Source organism: Rana temporaria, chromosome 2 (assembly GCF_905171775.1).
Source record: "Rana temporaria chromosome 2, aRanTem1.1, whole genome shotgun sequence".
Taxonomy (NCBI): domain Eukaryota; kingdom Metazoa; phylum Chordata; class Amphibia; order Anura; family Ranidae; genus Rana; species Rana temporaria.
This window is the reverse complement of record NC_053490.1, coordinates 291,962,889-291,985,913: the sequence shown is the minus strand read 5'-3', so window position 1 is coordinate 291,985,913 and position 23,025 is coordinate 291,962,889. Positions and strand designations below refer to the sequence as shown.

Below are 23,025 nucleotides of genomic sequence, written 5' to 3'. Positions count from 1 at the left end.
CTTCAGACGCAATAGGTCATTGAAAGATATTGTGGCCCCTAATGCCATTGACCCTCCAATACGTCCCATGATGTTTGGTAATATGAAAGGTTATTTTCCTTGCAAAAAGTGTGTTGTATGCAAAACATCACAAACCATTAGAACCTCGACATTTACTTTCTATGTCACTTCTAAAACTTTTCAGATATCTGAGTTTATTACCTGTAGTACTCTAGGGGTTATATACCTTTTGAAATACCTGTGTGGGCTACAATATGTGGGACGTACCACTAGAGCCCTTAATGTTTGTATAGGGGAGCATCTCTTTAACATCAGGAGAGACTTCATAGGGCATAGTGTTTCACGCCATTTCCGCCATTTCCATCATCGAGATACATCTGTACTCCAGGTTATAGCTGTAGAAAAATGTGTTCCTCACTGGAGGGGGAGTAATCTCAAGAGACACATTTCCCACCATGAGACCAGGTGGATTTTTGACCATCAGTGTTATAACTCCCTGGGACTCAACGTGGAATGGGACATCAATTGTCATATTAATAACAGCTGAGTTCTATACTGGCACAATTAATGTATCCCAGGGAATTGTCCCCCCCCCCATTCTTTCTTTTTCCATTTTTCTCTGTGGGGCTCGACCCCCCCCCCCCCGTATTTTTCTGTGGAGTCTTCCCTATGATTTAGTATTGAGCCAGCCCCCCCCCCACCTTTTGACATCTTTCCTTGTAAAAAAAATGTTTTCCTTTGTGCCTAGATATTCAGGGAGAAGATGCAGAATAATTTTATATATATTTCTATACACATTTTTGTATTGGTCAGATAATATTTTTTATTATGGATCCCTCCATATGGGAGTTTTGGGGAACCCCCCCTTTTTAGATATCATTTCATCTAGGCTCCCTGAGGAAAAAAAAAAAATATATATATATATATATATATATATATATATATATATATATATATATATATATTAGTTTTATATTGTCAATGAATATGTTTGACATTTTTTATTTATTACCGTATTTATCGGCGTATAACACGCACCGGCGTATAACCCGCACCCTAATTTTAAGAGGGAAGTTTCAGGAAAAAAACTTTAAACAGCCCATTTTATATTCCAAAGCCCCCCTGCACATTACACAGACCAAAGCCCCCCCCCCCCCTGCACCTTACACAGATCCCAGCACATTGCACATAGATACCAGCACATTGCACATAGATACCAGTACATTGCATAGATCTCAGCACATTGCACATAGATACCAGCACATTTCACATAGATACCAGTACATTGCATAGATCTCAGCACATTGCATAGATCTCAGCACACTACGTAGCCCCCCCTCCCCCCCAATACACTACACAGCATTGTCTCCCTGCACAGTACAGCTAATTTACATTACACAGCCCCCTTGCACTCCCAGGAGACTGCCAGCGTACTGTAAAGTTTAAAAATAAATCACTGCCAGTCCCTTCTACATACCGTAGCTGACAGTTCCTTCTCATTCATTCTCACTGTGTTCCCCGGCTGGTCACATGATCGCTCTCCTCTCATGTGACCGCTCTCCTCCTCCAATCTGAAGCTACACTCGGAGGGGGAGGAGGAGCAAGAAGAGGAGAGAAGGGACAAACTATTCTTAATCTCTTTAGTACGGTACGCTGGCGTCCCAGGACCAGGAGAGGTAGGATGGCCGGCACGACACCCCCGCCCAATCCCCGCTCACCCCCATTGGTAAAAAAATGACATCGGCGTATAACGCGCACCCCCGATTTCCCCCTAATTTTAGGGGGAAAAGTGCGCGTTATACGCCGATAAATACGGTAATTGATTTTAAATAATGAATTGATCTAAAATTATTTTTTGATATATGCATGGGTGACCCTGTAAAATCAAATTGTTATTGTATATGTTTTTTAACATGGATTTGGTTCTGAGGTACTTTGTCATTTTATTATGTCATTGCATTAATATGTATTTTAATAATAATTAGATGTTGGAGTTTTGGGGGGAGCTATGATAGAATGCGGACGTTTGTCTGCCTCTATGGACCCCTTTACACTCTTTTTATTAGAAGAGCATGGGTGTCACCGGTGGACCGACTTTTAAAAGTGGCTTCCGGTGTCTCACAATGTTTTTCGCGCCTTTCTTGCCTATAAATGTTGTGGTGAGTGACGTATGGATACGATCTCCTTTCCCTGAAGAATCCTGCTATGGGGAAATGCGTCGGGTGGAGTCAGTACCCTATACGTCACCACTCACGAGCCAATCAGATTGTCAGCCGCGGCTGTGTTTTTTTTTATCTTTGCATGTCTCCTGGTGTATTTGCGGTGTGTTTGTAGTGCTTTTTTAATAAACACATTTGAACCTACATACTACACCATGAGGCTTTCTTCTCTTTATCCTGCCTGAACGTTACATTGAACTGGTGATCGGTGATTCGATCGGGTGAAACTGTGAGGATTGTACTGCAGCGGGTATCCGGTGTAACACGAACGGAACTCAGTACAACGCGAGCGTTGTGTCTTGGAAGAGGAATCCCCAGATAATCATCCTGGCTTGGCTGGAGTACATCTTGATGAGCGTTATACGATCTTCTATCTGGTAAGCGACAGTGAACGCCTTTCTTTTTCTTAATGAACAGAACATCCGAGTAGACCTGCTGTCAAGTATTTTTTCCTTTTTTCTTATCCCATTTAAGTTACATGGACTTTGCCATTGATGAGTCTGTCTATATTCACTTATTGGAATGAATCTTCATTGATAATCCTTTAGTGTTTATTTATGAACTTACACTTTATTGTTTTTTGTGTGAACAATTTTGTTTTTCAATTTTGGTGGGAGAGCAATTATTTTTTTATTTATATATATATATATATATATATATATATATATATATATATATATATATATATATATATATATATATATATATATAAATAAAATATATATATATATATATAAATATATATATAATTATTCCTCATGTGGCAAAAGAAGAAAAAAATACATATTTACATATTAGCTGCAAAATGTAAAGTGTTTAGTAATACTGGTAAAGTATTTTTGGCCATAAAATTCTCAGTTAGGGAGTAAAACAAGGTGGTTTCTATTTGAAGAATTACTGTTAGGATTCAGTACTTTAAAGGACATGTATCAAAAATATTTCTGAATGGTAGCAGTGTATTCAAATAGAGATAAAAGATTTATACGAACAGCATGATATAGTCTGCATGAAAGCCAAAAAAAAATTCAAGCTAAAGAGAGAATGATGCAAAAACATAAACTGTTGTCCATTTTTAATGATGATGCGCCATAATGAAATGCCAAAAAATATGTAACAATGTTTATCTTTGGGAAAGGGTTGTCTAAAAATTCAGTTTTGCATTTTATTGGTGCCAGCATACTGTAGAGCAGCACAAATATTATATGAGCACAGGCTGTTACTTGCCTAAAAAGTTAATTCTTTGCATTAGATAAACAGTTGTGGAAAAATTGGGATTAGAGTGTAAAGCCCTGTACACACACGATTGGATATCTGATGGAATCTAATCGGATGGTTTCTTTTGTCGGATATCCGATGAAGCTGAGTTTCATCAGTCTTGCTTACACACCATCGGCCAAAAATCGTCCGTGTCCAAACGCGGTGACGTAAAACACTACGACGTGCTGAGAAAAATGAAGTTCAATGCTTCCGAGCATGCGTCGACTTGATTCTGAGCATGCGTGGATTTTTGACCAATGGATTTCCCCACAGACGATCGTTTTTTTCTATCGGTTTTTTATCCATAGGAAAATTTTAAAACATGTTCTATTTTTTTTTCACCAATGGAAAACAAACCCATGGGGCCCACACACGATCGATTTGTCCGATAAAAACAGTCCATCGGTCCATTTTCATCGGACAAACCGATCGTGTGTACAGGACTTTAGTGGTGCAAAAACAATATAAACCTGCAAAAAATGTGTGCTGAGCAAAGGTTGCAGCCTAATTGTTTCCCTATTCTGCATCACACAATGTCAACCCTCTTTTCCACTAGAAGAGCCAAAGGTAAAGGGCACAACCATGTTCATTCACTCAAGGCAAAGAGAAAACTCCAATATAGTCACAAAAAGCTAACATTTTATTAAAACCATGAGATAAAACCACTCACAAGTAAAGTCCACCAAGAAGAAGTGCACAATGTCAAATGCTTTATGAATGTCAATCACAGGTCACTTTAAAAGCCTTATGCCGCGTACACACGACTGTTTTTCATGACGTGAAAAATGCCATTTTTTAAAATGGTCATTAAAACGATTGTGCGTAGGCTCCAGAGCATTTTTCTTGACGTGAAAAATGGGCATTTAAAATTTAGAACATGCTCTAAATTTTCGCGTCATTTTTCATGTTGCCGTTTTTCACGTTGTCGTTCTTCATGTCGTGAAAAACGGTCGTGTGTAGGCTTTAATGACGTGAAAAAAACACGCATGCTCAGAAGCAAGTTATGAGATGGCAGCACTCGTTCTGGTAAAACTAACGTTTGTAATGGAGATAACACATTCGTCACGCTGTAACAGACTGAAAAGCACGAAGACTGAAAAGCGCTAATCGTCTCTCACCAAACTTTTACTAACACAAAATCAGCAAAAGCAGCCCAAAGGGTGGCGCCATCCGAATGGAACTTCCCCTTTATAGTGCCGTCGTATGTGTTGTACGTCACCGTGCTTTGTTCAAGCATTTTTTTTTCACGATTGTGTGTATGCAAGACAGGCTTGACAAGAATCACGTTGAAAAAAACAGCGTTTTTTTTCTAGGACATTAAAAATGGTCATGTGTACGCGGCTTCAGACTCCCATCTCCATACACAAGCTGAGCGGCCAGGCTTTCTGACAATCATGATAACATCACTATGCATCAATTCGATTTGTTACATTTTGCCATACCCACAAGGCTGTTTTTTCTTCTCACCCTTAACCCTCACTGTGGGAAAACAGCCAGGGGTAAAGAATTTGAAAAGGTGCCCAGGATGCAAGCAGTGATGTAGCTATGAGAGCTTTTGCCAAACTGGTTCCCAAGAACTGAACAAAAATCAGATTGCTATAGTCAAACATGTCAAATATTACATTGTATGGGTTATATATCACATTATACTATCAATGAAGGCAATTGTAAAGCCCAAAAGTTTACAATATATTTTTGGAAAAGGGTTGGGAAGGACAAACACATTTTTGCCAATATTAGGGAGAGTTTCTCTATTTTCGTGTTGGTAAATATATCCAATAAACAGACAAAAACAAATAACCACTTTTAGTAAGATAGGGAAGACATTGAACTACCAGAATCATTTTAATTGCAGTCAGCCCTGAAGACAACCGCTCCCCCATTTTATGTTACTGCAAAAGAAGTAAGGGTAAATCTCCCCAGAGGAGTCCCACACAAAAATAATAACCTCTTAGAAATGTTTAATATACTGTATATGTGTGTGCATTTTTAAGAATATTAACATCTAGGGGTTTCTTCCACTTTAAGAAAAGTGTGACATCTGGATTTCAGATGTTATATACATATGTAGGCATACACACAAATATGCTTGCTAATTTTATGAGTGAAAATTTACTGGTGGCGGGTCTATTCATTTGCCACTTTAAATGTATGCTTGGCTTAGTGATTAGAATGAAGGTGTGCTCACTTTAAATTTTAACCACTTGCTTACTGGGCACATACGCCCCCTTCCTGCCCAGGCCAATTTCCAGGTTTCAGCACTGTCATACGTGAATGACAATTTTGCAATCATGCTACATTGTACCCATATGATTTTTAAAAAAAAACATTTTTTACACAAATAGAGCTCTCTTTTGGTGGTATTTAAAGGGGTTGTTTACCCTCACTGTTTTTCACCCTGTGCTGCAGCACCCACCCCCCAGACCCCCCTTTTTCTTACCTTATCCTGATCGTTCCAACAATGGGGATGAGCACAGCAGCTCCAGCCACTGTCTTGGGTCCTCATTGGATAAATTGATAGTAGCAGGAGCCATTGGCTCCCACTGCTGTCAATCAAATCCAAGGACATGGGAGCTGGGGGGCAGGGCCGAATCCTGCTGTCTGTGCAGGGGCACTCGTGAAAAAGAGGGGCCATGAGTGCCTCATGGGACCCCAGAAAAGGAGGATTAGGCAAAAACCCTTGGTAAGTATAAAAAAAAATAAAAACAGAAATAATTGTCTCCTTCATTGATGTGCACTGAGGAGGCTGCACTGATGGGCACTGAAAGGCCGCACTGATGGACACAGATAGGTGGCACTGATGGGCACTGATAGTTGGCATTGATGAGCACTGATGAGGTGGCACTGGTGGGCACTGATGAGGTGGCACTGGTGGGCACTGATCAGGAGATACTGATGAGGCTGCACTGATAGGTTGCACTGATGAGCATTGATAGGTGACACTGATGGGCACTGATAGGCAGCACTGATAGGTGGCACTGTGGGCACTGATAGGTGGCCCTTTTGGGCACTGGTAGGTGACACTGGTGGGCCCTTGTTAGCAGTACTGATGGGCACTGGTAGGTGACACCGGTGGGCACTGGTTAGTAGCTCTGGTGGGCACTGGTTAGCAGCACTGGTGGTCACTGTGTGGGACCAATGTCCCTTTTACAGAAGCCAGTAATCGACTTTATTTTTTTCTCCTCATGCTGCTAGCACAAGAAAAAAAAGCCAATTACCGTCTTCTGTTTACATCAAGTGATCAGCTGTCACTGGTCCTGATCGATCCTTTACTCCGATCTGTGATCAGCCGAGTCCCAAGGACTCGGCGATCACAGAGCGCACTTCCCATGTGTCGCAAGGGGCACACAGGCAGCACGAGCATGGGAGGAGATACATGTATGCCCTCCCAGCATTTTAAGCCTGCTCTGTAGCTGTCTTTCGGCTATAGTGCGGGCACCAAGTGGTTAAATCATGTAAAAGGGAATTATAAAGCAGTATTTTTGCTTGCACAAATGCTGGTGGATGCACACCTTTAAGTGACCATTAATCCTCTATAGGGCTACTGAGTTAACAAAGGGCTACTCAGTGTACCTAATTAGTAAGGGCATATAGAACCTCCTGTTACATACAGTTGATTAGTTACATCATAACCCAATTTAATTTATGTACAGGAAATAACTTACATTCTCCTAGTGTTTCCACTTCAATGCTTGGACTGTAACTACCATAATCTTGTGATGAAGATGATGTGCGGATTTGGAAGACATAGACTGTTCCCGGCTTTAGGTTATGAACAGTCACTGATGTGAGGGCTGTTTTCAAAGTGGAGTAACTCTGGTCTCTTTGGTCCTATGGAAACATAAAAATATTACACATTAAAGACTCAAAAAATATCCTGGTTTTACCTATAATCATTACTGTTCAAACTGGCTACATTTTGAAGAATTTAGGCATACTACAATTCAGTAAGCACTTCTGCAGCTAGATATACATAACACAGTACCAAGACATAAGCACTGTTCAACAGCTGCAGGGCAAACTTATCCTTTTAACGGACAAATCCCTATTATTAAGGGATGTCAGGAATCCGTTATCTGACATCAAATAATTTTCAAGTTACCTATTTGGTATTTTGATTCGGAGATTGGATAAAAATCTGTAATTCTAAGTTAAGAAGGCAATGAAATGTAAAGGAACTATCTAATGCTGTTATCAGCAAAACCAAAATGAAAAGTACTAAAAAAGGGAAGGATTAAAAAAAAGTAAATTAATCTGCCTGAAACTTATCTGTTGTGATATATTTGCACACACAGAGGATCAATGAGTTTTCCATCTTTAATTCAGACTACAGCTAAGATTACAGTTCCACTTCATATGCAGAAAATAGAGAGTGTTTGTATAAGTCTTGGCAAATGAAATCATTTTGGTTCCTTGGAAAAATAAATCCAGATAGGCAAGAAATTGAAGTTGGTATACTGATGAGGTGGCAATGATAAGGAAACACTGATGTAGAATTACTGGGCACTGATAAGTAGCACTGATATGCAGCACTGGTGGGAACCGATAGGCTACACTGATATGCAGCACTGATAGGTGACAATGGTGGGCACTGATATTCAGCACTAATGGGCATTAATAGGTGGCACTGATAGGAGGCACTGATGGGCACTGTAGGTGGCACTGATAGGTAGCACTGATGGGCACTGATAGATGGCACTAGATAGGCAGCACTGATGAGGAGCTACGGCCAGGCATTACTGATTGCCATCTGAAGAACACTGACAGGCATTACTGATGGGGCACTAATTGGCACATTTATGGGCACTGATTGGCACTTTAATGGGCACTTACATGCATTACTGATGGGGCACAGACTGGCAGCTGGTGGGCACTGATTGGCAGCTGATGGGCACCTCTCACGGGGGCTGCACTGATAATCAATGTGCTGATTATCAGCACAGACCCCACCTCTGACAGGTATAGCCGCCGATCGGCTCCCTACCACGAGATGCAGTGTGTCAGAGTGACACACAGCACCACCGATCGCCACGCTGCACGCTCCCCCATGGGCGTACGCCAGCATGTTATCCTGAAAGACGTCATATGTCATCTAGTCAGGATAACAGAACCACCGCCCGGCCATCATTCTGCTATAGGTCGAGCAGGAAGTGGTTAAACGCAGTAAATTAAAACTAATATCCACAACCAATTATCCAAAGATTTTTCTTTTTTTGGACAGTGTAAGAATTTATAGAACACTTTCCAGTTTCCTAATGTATAAGAATAATGAGTTTGGTATGGAGCATGATGTTGTTACCAGTGGATAATGAGTGCAGTGCTGTTCATGTGGTGAATCAGGGCTGAAATCCATCAATGTTTATATGTTTATAATTTTATGCTTATATGGTATTTAAGACTGAACTACTGTCCATTGATACAACAAAAAAGACAGTGCCCAAAACTCTAATTTGTACTGTAGGTCTTTTCCTGTGGAGAGGTTAGCCCCTGCCCTGGAGTGTTGAACAAGTATAGATACGTGTGTCCAATCCCAAGAGCCAACAATTTAAATATTGCAGCTTACCAGTCCTTAGATGTGGTAGCTGCATTGATTTTCATTTTAATTTGCTGATGCTGCCAGTAGCACACTTCTTGTTCTAGGGTGACAACACATTTCTTAACCACTTAAAGACCTCTCCTGTAGGTGTACGACGGCTCGCGTAGGCTCAGTTGCGGGCGCTCGCTCCCGCTGCACACTGTGGAAGTGTGCTTACGGGCCGGGAGGACTCGATGTCCTCCGGTGGCCCGCGATTGCCTTGTACACAGGCAGTGTCAGTTAAAGCGGCGCAGTGCCGAATCGAAAAAAATGCTCTCGTCATTAAGGGGGTAAAACATTCCGGGGCTGAAGTGGTTAATGCACTGTATCTATTGTGTATCAGTGTTGTCACCTTGCACAATGCTTAAAAAATGCTTAAAAAAAAGCTTCCAAAATTAAAAACAAGAAACATTAACATGGCAAAATTCCAGCGTAATCTTGGTGGTGGAGTAGAGTGAAATATCAGAAGAGCAGAAAATAATAATAAAAATATATACCGGTAATCTTTACTTATATCGAATTTGTTTATTCATCCATTCCTATAAATTTAATTCAATTTTAATATAAATTTTAAATCTTTAGATGACTTTCACCAATAACGCTCTCTTACAGCAGATTGCTGTGAAATAGCTGTCCAAAAGTTAAAGAGAGTATTGATATGCTGAGTGCATTTAATCATGCACAGTGATAATCACAGCACACAAAACACTGAGGCAATAATCAGCCAGGTATTTTGCATAGTGTCAGATTACCGCCTGTAAAGCACTGAAAATGGAGCCCCGAGAGTCATTTAGTCTTTTACACTGTACATTTAAGCACTTTCTCCCTCTCTTTCCCATTTTCTAGTTGATCCTCTGGCAGAGTCAAGGAATGCATAATTTTAATTAAATTATCTTGTACTTAAAAGAAACGGGTAATTAATAACTTATTCTTTGTCATAGTGTCCACTGATGAGGATCAATTTAAAATTTGGTAACATTATTTAAACTATTAATTTTCAACAGAAATTCTCATGAGGATAGCTCAAGTTAATTGGGTGTTCTTGCCTCTGTTTTAGTAAGCTCTTTTCACACCTTTATAGTTGAAATTGCAAACTATATCCGTTAGGTCTCTGCATTTTTATTATTCATGATTATACATGTGCTGTCTAGTCTAGCTATGTGCTGTTCACTGTAAAATAAAAACACAAGATTTTTGTTATTCTTTGTGTACTCGTGTAGTTGAAAAAAAACAGTATACAAATGTATGTGCACCCTGCATTTGCAATGCGGTAATTAATAATAAAGACATGGATCATATAAAAGTTGGGAGCATTATTGGGTCCATCCCTTGTTCTTCTGGGGTCAAAGCTCAACTTTCTTGTTGAAAAAGAAAAGAGCTAAGTAGTTTAAATTACTTACACACACACGCACACACAACTCAATGCTTCAGGGGGGGGGACTCACTGCTTTGTTCCTAGAACTGTTTCTATGGAGCCCCTAAAACATAGGTTAGACAGATAGGTAGGGATCAGATAATGTTAGGCTTTCTCATTCAGCAAAATGTTTGTGCAACTGTAATCACCCAGGAACTCTACCCCACATATGGTGGCCCTGCACCACTATTATCACCAGGTTTTGTGGGTTGATCAACACTTTTCGCATATTAGTAACTAATACACCAATGACTCTCACCTTATATGGCCCTCCTAGGAGTAGGCATCCAGGCTTTGCCTCATCATTTACAGTCATTCACAACTTATACCCTCATTGCTGCGAGACTAGCAAGACGATGAAAAACCAAACAACCACCTCATCTACAAGATGTTATTCATATTTCTAATGACCATCTCCTGCTTGAATTCTCAAATGCTAAATCCCATCTCCCAGCTTCTAAATGGCATGACCAATGGGCATTGTGGCTGAGAGACACCTCTCCTATCTTCTCCTCACCTTTCACTTCTGTTTCCATTTCCTGCTTTCAGACCTAAAGCCCCATTACAACTAAAATATATTGTAACAGACCCAACTGGGACAGGGGCTTTTGAAAGGCAAGCCTCCTACCCACTGGTTATGGCCCATGGAGGAGACTGGGGTCTTTGTCTGCTTCTCCTGGTCAGAGCATGGAAAAGAGCTCAGTTCAGCATTTGATACCATGGAGAGGGCAGACAATTCTCTAATGATGGACAACAAAGTGATAAACACTGATGCTTCGTACACACAACCGTTTTTCTCGTCAGGAAAAAAACATTGTTTTTTCCAGACGAGATTCCTCTCAAGCCTGCCATGCATACACACATTCAGGCCAAATGCCATCCGTCCAAAGTGCGGTGACATACAACGCGTATAACGGGACTATAAAGGGGAAGTTCCATTCAAATGGTGCCACCCTTTGGGCCGCTTTTGCTGATCTTCGTGTTAGTAAAAATTTGGTGAGATTTTCACGATTTTCGTGTGCTGCATCAAACGATGCAATAATTTGCACGAACGCTAGTTTTACCAGAAAGAGCGCTCCCGTCTCATACTTGATTCTGAGCATGTGTGTTTTTTCCCCCTTGAAAAGGCATACACACGACCGTTTTTTCCAATGGGAAAAAGTCAGCCGGGAATCCCGACGGGAAAAAAGAAAGCTGGTTCTATTTTTTTTCTCATCAGGAAAACTGCGATGGAGCATACACATGGCCGGTTTTCCCAGCCAAAAGCTCTCATGGCAGTTTTCCTGATGGGAAAACCGGTCATGTGTGCGATGCATGAGAGTGAGGCTTGGATTAATTTTCTGTATAGGGACAATAAAGCTACCCTTCTGGACTGGATGGAAAGGTGTTTTATTACTCTTGAACAGGTTAACGTTCAGAGGAAATTTGGTGGCATTCCTGCAGACTGGGTTGGAGAGGCCCCTCCACTTGGGACATAAATATTTATCAACAATATTCCTCAAGAAACCTATGAAGTTAAATGAATTTAAACTTTTCAGACTCATACACACATGCAGAGACATGTAGGCATCATATGACAAAGTGATTTAAAATTTGTGCTCACTGAGATCACTATCTCAATCTCTGCAGTCTCAGCCTTGGCCATTTTTTAAATTGTTATATGGCTTTCGATTTTGTACTTAGCACTGAAAGGATCATAAAGCTCAGATGCATTTTATCCTTTTTATCAATAACCCTCCTCGAGACAATATATGCCCATGTTTGCTGCTTTCACTGACAGCAAGATGCATAATGAGATTCTCATGGAGTGTGGTTTCTTTGAAATGAGGCTTTCAATGATAAGAATTAGATAAAGATGTCTGCATTTGGGTGCATTAGTGATATATTCTGTGAGCCTCAGAATGAGCTTGGTAACGCCCATAAAAGGCTGTTTGACCATTGTAAGCACACTGCACTAGAGTGCATTAATGAGAACCAGAGACATAGCTGTGTAGTTCAGTTTCCCTTCAATTCATAGGTGCTTTGCTCTGCTGAAAACTGCATAAGTGTAACAGGGCCTTATGTAATAACTAAACCCACTTGTGTTCAATATTCACACTTCAAGAAGCATAAATGACAATGTAAAAAATGATGTTGACCTTGTTAAATATATTAAGTGACTGTAAATAAATACATAGGTTTATTTAATAACGTTGATTCACTAAGCCATTAAAATGAATCTTTCACCTACAAAAGAGCACAAAGGTATTCAGCATTTGCCTAGTTAGATAAAGTAATGTTTCTGCCAAGTCTGGTAGTGTTTGGGCTTATAGTGTAATACATAACTCATTCTTGGACAAAGCACCACTGAATTCTTCTTGGGGGTACTATGACTACTTATAGCCTATAATCAATACATATTTTATGCTTCCACTTCTTGTAGTGTTCATAAAATGATACCATCTTTTACTGTTCTAAGCCTTATCTACTACCATATTCTCTGCATGCTGTTAGTTTCCCCCTTCATTTCCACCTTCATTGAGTTCTTCAAAATGTCCCTTCCAGTATTACCTATTTTTTTAGTTTACTGAAAGGTCCTGTTTTTCTCATTTTATTTATGTATGTAAGCACCATCTTTACATTTTTTATTTTGTTTTTATACCATGTTGTTCTGTTTTTAATCACCCGGACCAATATGCAGCTAAAGGACCAAAGGTGTTTTTACAATTTGGCACTGCACTGCTTTAACTGGCAATGTTGTACCGAAACAAAATTTGCGTCCTTTTCTTCCCACGAATAGAGCTTTCTTTTGATAGTAATTGATTGCCTCTGCAATTTATTTTTTGCGATATAAATGGAAAAAGACCGTCAATTTTGAAAAAAAAAAATATTTTTCTTATAACAAAAAGTAAAAAATATCGAATAAACTAAATTTTAGTCAAACATTTAGGCCAAAATTTATTCAGCCACATGTCTTTAGTAAAAAAAAATTGCAATAAGCGTATATTTATTGGTTTTCGCAAAAGTTATAGCGTCTACAAACTAGGGTACATTTTCTGGAATTTACACAGCTTTTAACTAGGGCGGTGATCAAGGGGTTAAACCTTTATTAGGGGGGGTAGGGGGCTACCCTGGACCTAAAGGACCTAAAGGGGCCTAAAGCTAACTGCCCTAACACTTTTTCTGTCACAAATGACACTAAATGCAGTGATCAGAAAATAAATGATCACTGCAATCCGTGACACTGTGACAGGGGGCTGGGGGGGGGGGGGTGATCGGGGGGGGGGGGGGTTGTCTGCCTATATGTGACTGTGTCAGTGTACTGTTAAGTGCAACTCACAGTTCTGATGTCTTCTCTCTCCTCAGCGTCGGTCGAAAATAGCGCCACGAGGAGAGATGACATCACTTCCCCCTGCCTGTGTTTACACTTACACAGGCAGGGCGGGCAGAGGCGGCAGATGATTCGCTGGGAGCGATCGCGAGGGGGTGGCTAGAAACGAATAGCCGCCCCCTCATCGCTCCCAGACAATTACCGACCGCCGCATGTACCGGGGGGGGGGGGGTCCACGTCTAGGCAGGGACGTACCGGCACGTCCATCTGCCTGTACGTGCCATTCTGCCGACGTATATTTACATGCGGCAGTCGTTAAGTGGTTAAAGTGATTGTAAAGTCTATTTTTTTATTAAAATAACAAAACATGTTATACTTACTTGATCTGTGCAATACCACTCTTCTGGGGTCCCACATGAGTGATATTGGCTCCTACACTTCTGTCTGCCCCCAAAGCAAGCTGTATGTTATAGGGGCAGACGTGTGGGCTTGCTCCTGAGCCAGGCTGTTTGTGTATATAGACACACAGTTTGGCTCGGCCCCACTCTCTGTTCACTGAATTTGACTGAGAGCAGCAGTAGCCAATGGTTCTCACTTTCTCTCAGGAGGTGAGAGAGAAGCCCCCCAGCCAGGCACAGTGCCACAGTGGGAGGAGTCAGATATGTGTTAGGGACGGGGAATACACAGTGGAAGGTTTTTTACCTTTATGCAAAAAATGCATTAAGGTAAAAATAAACCTTTAGACTTTAGAACCACTTTCTTACTCAATGGGACTTTTTAATAAGTTCTTCCACAGTACAGAATTATTGTCCCTAAGCCCAAGTCTTGAAGCATAATCTTGAAAGGCTAATAGATGTCTGCCATACAGGGTTATAACTACAGGCCATTGGGCCCCTTAACAAAATGTTGATTAAAACCTCCCTTCTATCATTGTTCTTACAATAAGATTTACGGACAGGTAGGAAGTCAAGGTTAGTATATTCTGTACACTTATAGGTACCAGTGCTGTGGAGTTATTAGGAAATAGCAGGGAATTAACTTTTAACAGCATTTTAGATCTGGGGGCCTCAGTGTAAATAGCAAACCCTCCAACTCCTTCCACCATCACAGCAAACATGTACTGTAGGAGGTGGTGTAGAAGTAAACAAAAAACAAAACAAAAGTTGTAGTAGCAACAATAATGACCATCTCAATGAAGTTCACGTTCAGGGTCTGATCTATTGCTCTGTTAATGCTAGGGATAATTTATTTTATTTTATTCCAGCTGCTTATTTTGCTGAATCATTTATTAGACATTCCCTCAATATTTAAATAAATTAAACAAAATTACAGGTTTGATGATAATGAGTTCTGACAAACTCTAGATGTGTGGAGAGAATGCAGGAATGTGCCCCCCCCTCATTTTTTCCCAAAATTTGCAAGATATAAGACTTACGTCTGTACTAGGCATTCATGGAAGGTGACACACATACTTGATGAAATACAGTCTAGCTTAGAAAAAAAACACAGAACATCATAAACCATAAGCCTAGTACACACGACCGGTATTCCTGCCAGGAAAACTGCCAAGAGAGCTTTTGACTGGTGTATGCTTCCTCGCAGTTTTCCCGACAGGAAAACTGCCGGGAATCGCGGTGGGATAATAGAGAACCTGTTCTCTATTTTCCCACCGGGATTCCCAGCGGTTTTAAACCTGGCAGTTTTCCTATGGGGAAACACTATGAGGGAGCATACACATGACCGGGATTCCCAGCCAAAGCTCTCCCTGCAGTTTTCCCCACGAGAAAACCTCTCGTGTGTACACGGGGAAATTTACCGAGCAGGTTCTTGGTTTTCCCATTGGGATTTCTGGTGGACTTTATACCGCCGGGATTCCCGGGTCGTGTGTACAGGGATTAACTTTTAAGTTTGTATTTTTTTTTAATTATTTTTTTGTACACTTTTTTTTATTTCACTTTATTTAGTTAAATGCTATAATAATGCAATCACAAGCCCCCTGTGTGATAGCATTGTCAGGTGACAGGTTCTCTTTGTGAGTATTGAGAAGTGAGAGGAGAAAAAAGCTGCAGATGTGCACAGTGCTGGATCGAATGAGGGCTCAGGTAAGTAAAAGGGAGGTGGGATGCTGATGCCTAAACATTTATACCTATTATGCAAATAATGTATTATGGTAAAAGTGTTTAGGCTTTAGAACCACTTTAAATCACTTGATAGTGGACGGATGTGTGTGGGTGTTGTAACAGCAACCAAAAAAAGAAAATATTTTTGTTGTGTCCAATACAGGAATTTTCTATGTCCCAGATTCCATTGGATTGCTGAATATTTTTCATTTTGATTAGGTGGGGATCTGAGGTTCTTAGGGATGGCTGAAGCTGGTCTGATTTTACTCTTCCCCCTGGAACCAGTTCCTGGGTATGTCAGAAGAGCAAGCACTGGACTACATGTGTGCTGAAATACAGCTCATGTTTTGTAATGCTGCCCTTACACTATATGAAAAATCAGCCCAAATTTGGTCATTAACTGGCCGAATAATGAACGACTGTCCAAGTCGTTCATTATTCGGCCAGTTAATGGGCACAAATCGGTAATCGGTTGGGACGTTTTTGAGCCAAAAAAATGAAGTTTAGAAATTTTCTGCCGAACAAACGATAAATTGACAGGTGAATGTGTTTCTCATCCAAACTGTTTGCACTAGGTATATGTTAAAAAAAGAACAAAAAACATTTATGATAGATGTATTAGTCATTACATGATGGTACTATCGGTTGCTCTAATGGCCGAGTGTTTTTTTTTTTTTTTTTCGAAAAATAATTTGAAAGATGTTTCATATTGTGTATGGCCAGCATTACAAAATATGAGCTGTATTTCAGGACACCAATGGAATCAGGGACATAGAAACTTCCTGTATTGGACACAATGAAAATATTTTCTTTTTTTTGTTTGCTGTTACAACACCCATTAAATGCAGCAGAGGGTTATGTGTCTGGGCAGCAGTAGGTTGCTCCAGGTCTGTTAGCTGGCCATCCTGTATGTTGGTGATTAACACGGTTTCATTTTTTTTTCTGTTGTTTTTCTGTTTTTACATAGTACTGTACATAGCGTATATCATCTTTGTAAATAAATTTCACATGTGATTTCACCGAGAACACCTTAGATGGTTATTCACGTGGGCTGGAAATTCTCTACGTAGGGTGAGGCTAAAGCCTCGTACACACGATTGGTTTTCCTGGCAAGAAAACTGCCAGGAGAGCTTTTGGCCAAGAAAACCGGATGTGTGTTTGCTTCCTCACAGTTTTCCCATCAAGAAAATAGCTGGGAATCTCGTCGGGAAAATAGAGAACCTACTCAGCGTTTTTTTTTTTCTACCAGATCTACTACTATGGGAAAGACTGCGAGTGCTGATGGAGTATACACACGACCGGGATTCCCTGCCAAAGCTCCATGGCAGTTTTCCTGCCGGGTTCTCGGCTTTCCCCTCGGTTTTCTTGGTGGACTTTTTACCGCCGAGAAAACCGAGCGTGTGTACAGGGCTTAAGAGTGTAATTCTCACACTGGTGCCTTCCATGATACTTGTTTAAAATGTTTCAAATTGTATACAACAATGTCGTGCAGTATTATATATAATATAATAATATAATAGTGTAGACATAAAGTGCAATAAAAAAAAATAAAGAAATCAAAACATGACATACATATAAATATATTGTCCATGTGTGTTCCTTTAAAAATAACCAAATAGAAAAATGTCTGTGTGTATTCCTTTAAATGACAAATGATGGTTAACACACCAAAATGTTTGTGTGTGTTTGTCCTTAAAAATGAAAAACAAAATGTTTCCACGTTTGCTATATTGTTCAAATGTACCACTCGCTATATCCCCCAAAAATCTTCAAAAACTCTTGATAATTCCACTGTGCCTTTGAATGAGTGTGAGCAGCAGTACCTTAATTTAACTTAAGCCATTGTTTTTCTTTTTGGGGAGAATCTATTGTCAGACCCATAGAAGTAATTGAATAGTTTCGTTTTAAATAACACTTTAGGGTCTACACATGGGTTCGTAGTGGTTTTTGGTAGGTTGTGCTGAGGTGTTCCCTGTCTTATTTATTGCTTGCTTAAATTTTTTTTTTCCAAAAATTTCTTAAAGGCACAGTATGTGATTTCAGCAATTCTAAGAGTAGGTGCACATGTACTGTATGTGTGGATCATTTAATTGATTTTAACCACTTCCATACCGGGCACTTACGCCCCTTCCTGCCCAAGCCAATTTTCAGCTTTCAGCACTGTCGCACTTTGAATGACAATTGCGCAGTCGTGCTACACTGTACCCAAACAATTTTTTTATCATTTTGTTCCCACAAATAGAGATTTCTTTTGGTGGTATTTGATCACCTCTGCGGTTTTTATTTTTTGCGCTATAAACAAAAGAAGAGTGACAATTTAAAAAAAAAAACACTATTTTTTACTTTTTTATTTAATAAATATCACAATTTTTTAAAAAAAAAACGTTTTTTTTCCTCAGTTTAGGCCGATACGTATTCTTCTACATATTTTTGGTAAGAAAAATCGCAATGATCATATATTGATTGGTTTGCGCAAAAGTTATAGCGTTTACAAAATAGCTGATAGATTTATGGCATTTTTATTTTATTCATTTTTTTTACTAGTATTGGCGGCGATTTGCGATTTTTCTACTGTCACCGTGACATTGTGGCGAACACATCGGACACTTTTGACACGTTTTTGGCGCCATTCACATTTATACAGCGATTAATGCGATAAATATGCACTAATTACTGTATAAATGTGACTGGCATTCAAGGGGTTAACACTAGGGGGTGAGGGAGGGGTTAATATGTATACCTGTATTGTGTTCTAACTGTGGGGGAAGGGGGGTGACTGGGGGAGGTGACCGATCTATGTCCCTATGTACAAGGGACACAGATCGGTCTCCTCTCTCCCCTGACAGGACGTGGAGCTTTGTGTTTACACACAGAGCTCCACGTCCCTGCTCTGTCGTTACCGATCGCGGGTAACTGGCGGACATCGCGACCGCCAGGCACGCGCATCGGCATCTCGGGGACGCGCCGGGCGCGCGCCCCCCAGTGGCCGCAGGAATACAGGACGTCAATTGACGTCCTGTTGAATATTCAGAGTCACCGTGGAGCCGTCATTTGACGATGGCCCGGTACTCTAGTGGTTAATGGGATGCTGTACCCTTTAAGAAATGTGGGGGGGGGGGGGAATCTATGACCCTTTTCAATAAACACTTCCCATGAAACCACACAGTGCTGTGTTCTGTGCTTGCCACTGAGTGGGGGTACTATTATCAATTAATGGAACCCTGCATATCTGCTAAAGAACAGCAAGTTGTGCCTGCGGTCAGGAACAGGCATGATTTTGCACATGTTCCTGACCCGCACATATATAAACCTAAGCCAAATGCTTATTATTATTATTGTTATTGGTGTAATTATTATTTTTATCCAACTATTTAGAGCCAAATTCAGTTGGCGAATTTAAGCAAGTGTTCTAGGTAAGCATAAATGTACTCATTAATCAGATAATACTTGTAATAAATCACTATTTAATGCTTGGGATCTGCCTGAATATTTTCTTCTGACAATCCCTTCTGTGTGGAAATCAGAATAAAATTGGGAAGTTACTTACAACAATTAGGCTCTACTGCATGAAAATCTGCAATAGGACATAGCAACGATGTTATAAAGCGCTGCGCAAACGGTTGGCGCTGTATAAATCCTGTATAATAATAATAATAATGTTAACCTGATGCTTATTCAGTGTTACAGGGCTGTGTGAATCACAAAATTAGTTGAACTGTCTACTTCTGAGCCAGATGTGCTCAAACTGCTCAGGCAGAGTTGCCTAATTACTAGATAAACAAGTAGCGTAATGTAGATCGATATTATAAATGGATGCCATTTAGTTTGCTAAAACACTGTGGATCATAAGCAACCATTTTATTTTTCTTTGTATAATAATGTTTGAATGTAAAATGCCCATGCAACATGTGAGCAGACCTGTTTGTAGTCCCAACCTGGGGCACATGTGACATGGTGACAATGCAGCAGCACAGTTATGAGACAGTTGTCAAAACATAACAGGAAGCTCCTGAATAAGGACCTTCATAGTAGAATTACTAGGTACTCCTTTAATTTAAGCTTTTAAAGGTGAAACTACATTAACTTGTTAAAGCTTGAAAAATACCATAATCACACACAAAAGCAAGAAATGTTCATGTGTACATTGATTCACCAGCTTTTAATTCACTTTGTTCGTCTGCATATGGCTTTCAAGATTTAGAGAAGAAGATTAAGCTATGTCGCTGGAAAAGTTGCAACCTCCCATGAGCATACAAAGTGTTTCCTTGGCTGCACAGAAAATAAATGTGTTACAATAATGTCTGAAGGACGGTAGGATTTTATCCTGAATAATGCAAGCCTACACCAAGCGGGATCATGTAATACCAATCTTTTATAGCAAGTGAAGGGAAAATAGGATACTTATAAAGTTACAAACGCAGAAGGAATCCATAGTTCTGTTAGACATTTATCTCCAACAAAGACTTTGCTGCTTTGCTTATCTGAACTGATTTGTAATCTGTTCAAAAGCAGCATCCATAATTAATAGTATCTCACAAGCAACAAGAAGTGACATCTTTCCAGCTCTGCCTGTAATTTATTTGGTGACCCTGGCAGAGGCAGGATGGGACCTTTCACAAGTGAGAACTGATAAAACCAAAAGAGGTATGAGATTGCTTGTAATCTCCGCAACCACACACTGCTTGTCTGCTGCCCTATATCAAACCTGTGCAAATGACTCTGATTGCTTCAACCCCCAGATCTGTCTACACTGCACTTTCTACTCTGAACCTTTTGTTCGGGTGAATTCTTGGCTTGCTAATGTCTGCTGATGTGGGCTTTGTGAGGAACTTTTCAAATGACTTTTAAATGTAAGAAAAAAAAGTGCTGTGTTGTATGCACCTTCGTAACAAAGTCATTGAAAGTTAAGTAGCCATCCAAATTTTTCATACTCTCAAAACATTATTACCTGTTGTGAATTTGTGTATATTTTTCCTTTCTAATTTATTTTTTATGGTATGTGTTGCTCATGATCCAATGGTGTGATTGAAATGAAAACGTGACTTATGTACTTAATGGACAGCTATACCTTTGATACAATAGTTCTTAATGTGCTTTAAAGTGGTTGTAAACCTCTACCATTAAGCCCAATTGGGGTGACATGTGTTATGCCCCGTACACACCATCACTTTATGTGATGAAAAAAACCGACATTTTCTGTGAAGTAAAAAATGACGTTTTTGAAACTTCAATTTTCAAAGACGAAGTTGCCTACACACCATCGTTTTTCTCACTATGTTCTAGCAAAGCGAGGTTACGTTCCACCACGTTTTTCCATTGAAGCTCGCTTCATAAGTAGCTTCTGGGCATGCGCGGGTAAAAAAACGTCGTTTTAAACGACGTTTTTTGCTACACACGGTCAATTTCTGTGAAGTAAAAGTTGACGTTTTGAAAAACGACACATAAAATTGAAGCATGCTTCAATTTTTTTTGGTCGTTTTTTAGAAGACATAAAACTAAGTTTTCCCCCACACACGGTCAATTAAAGTGACGTTTTTAAAAACGTAATTTTTTTTCATCACATAAAGTGATGGTGTGTACGGGGCATTAGTGAGACATACCTTAAGGCAGGGATTATGGGCCTGATCCACAAAAGGGATACGCCGGCGTATCTACTGATACGCCGTCGTATCCCTGTTTCTATCTATGGAACTGATCCACAGAATCAGTTTCTCATAGATAGGCAGAAGATCCGACTTGTGTAAGGGACTTACACTGTCGGATCTTAGGATGCAGTACCGCAGCCGCCGCTGGGGGCATTTCTCGTCGAGATCCAGCGTCAGGTATGCAAATTAGCACTTACGGAGATCCACGAAGCTTTTACGCTTCGTTTTTTCTCCGTAAGTATTAGTTTGCCGTCGCAAAATTAGGGCTGCTTTTACAAAGTGTAAAGTTAGTACACCATGTAAAAGTAGACCCTTCTTTCCCGCGACGCTGTCAAATTTTTTTTACATTTTTTTTTTCCCGCCGCATCTCTTTTTTTTCCCGACGCAACTTTTTTTACCCGGCGCGATTCACAAAACTCGGTGTAACGTAAAACCGCGCAAAGCACATCGGGAAAATAACGTCGGGAGCATGCGCAGTACGTCCGGCGCGGGAGCGCACCTAATTTAAATGGGACTCGCCCCATTAGATTAGGAACGCCTTGCGCCGGACGGATTTAAGTTACACCGCTCAAAATTTCTAGGTAAGTGCTTTGTGGATCGGGCACTTAGGTAGAGATTTTGCAGCGGTGTAACTTAAACGGGAAAAATTAAGTTACGCCGGGTTTTTGTGGATCAGGCCCTATGTTTTGGAAACAAGTTACGTTTAATAAAAATACTATGGTGTAATTTTAACAGTGTGTGGCTTTTCCATCACTATTTATCTTATTTTATATTTATCAGTTGTGGAACTACCATAGCAACTTTATGGGGCTCAGGGTACGGGGGTCCTGGCAGTATCTGAAGTGGTGTTTGTCCTGTTGCTACCAGTTCCAACTACCCCTATGAAATAGTTTTGTGGCAGCCAGGGCTTGTACTATCAGTTCACTTTCAGTTTCTCCTACCAAAAGAGAGCTTTACCTCTACCACCAGCAGCCGAAAATCCAACACAATGAGCAGGACACAACTTACAAGCTGTGTAAGAGCCAAATGTATCTTCCTCACAGGCAGTGACACAGACATCAGGGTTCAGAGTGGTCAGTAGCAGAGGTAGCTGCTGTAGGGAGCCACTGTTGCAAGAAGACCTCGAAAAGCTAAGGACTGTGGGACAGGAGATAGCACAGCTGGCTGCTGAAAAAACACATTGGAGCTTAGGTACAGTAGGTAACTGTATGCATTTGTGTGTCTGTGTGTATATATATATATGTACTGTATGTATGTGTGCACATATTAAGATAACCAGATATTCAAAATGGAATCCAAGGTCACCTGGCTATAACCCACTAACAAAACACACTCACAAAACTAAACCTCACTTTTTAACATGTCAAACAATTGGTCACAAACTTTTGGAAAAAGAGACAGCATTCTAGGTTTAAAGGCAAATTATTCAGATTCAAAATAAAAGGGACCAAAATATCCATGCATAGTTAGGAGGAATACCGTAAA

At 40.2% G+C, this 23,025-nt stretch overlaps 1 protein-coding gene across 1 annotated transcript in view; it reads right to left on the bottom strand.

Annotated features, from left to right (window-relative positions):
* LOC120926916 (ephrin type-A receptor 7-like) overlaps positions 1–23,025 on the bottom strand; it is a 456,597-nt gene that overhangs the window by 160,991 nt on the left and 272,581 nt on the right. The window contains exon 4 of the mRNA XM_040337215.1: positions 7,142–7,307. Within this exon, the coding sequence (XP_040193149.1) occupies positions 7,142–7,307 (166 nt within the window). The remainder of the gene's footprint in view (positions 1–7,141; positions 7,308–23,025) is intronic.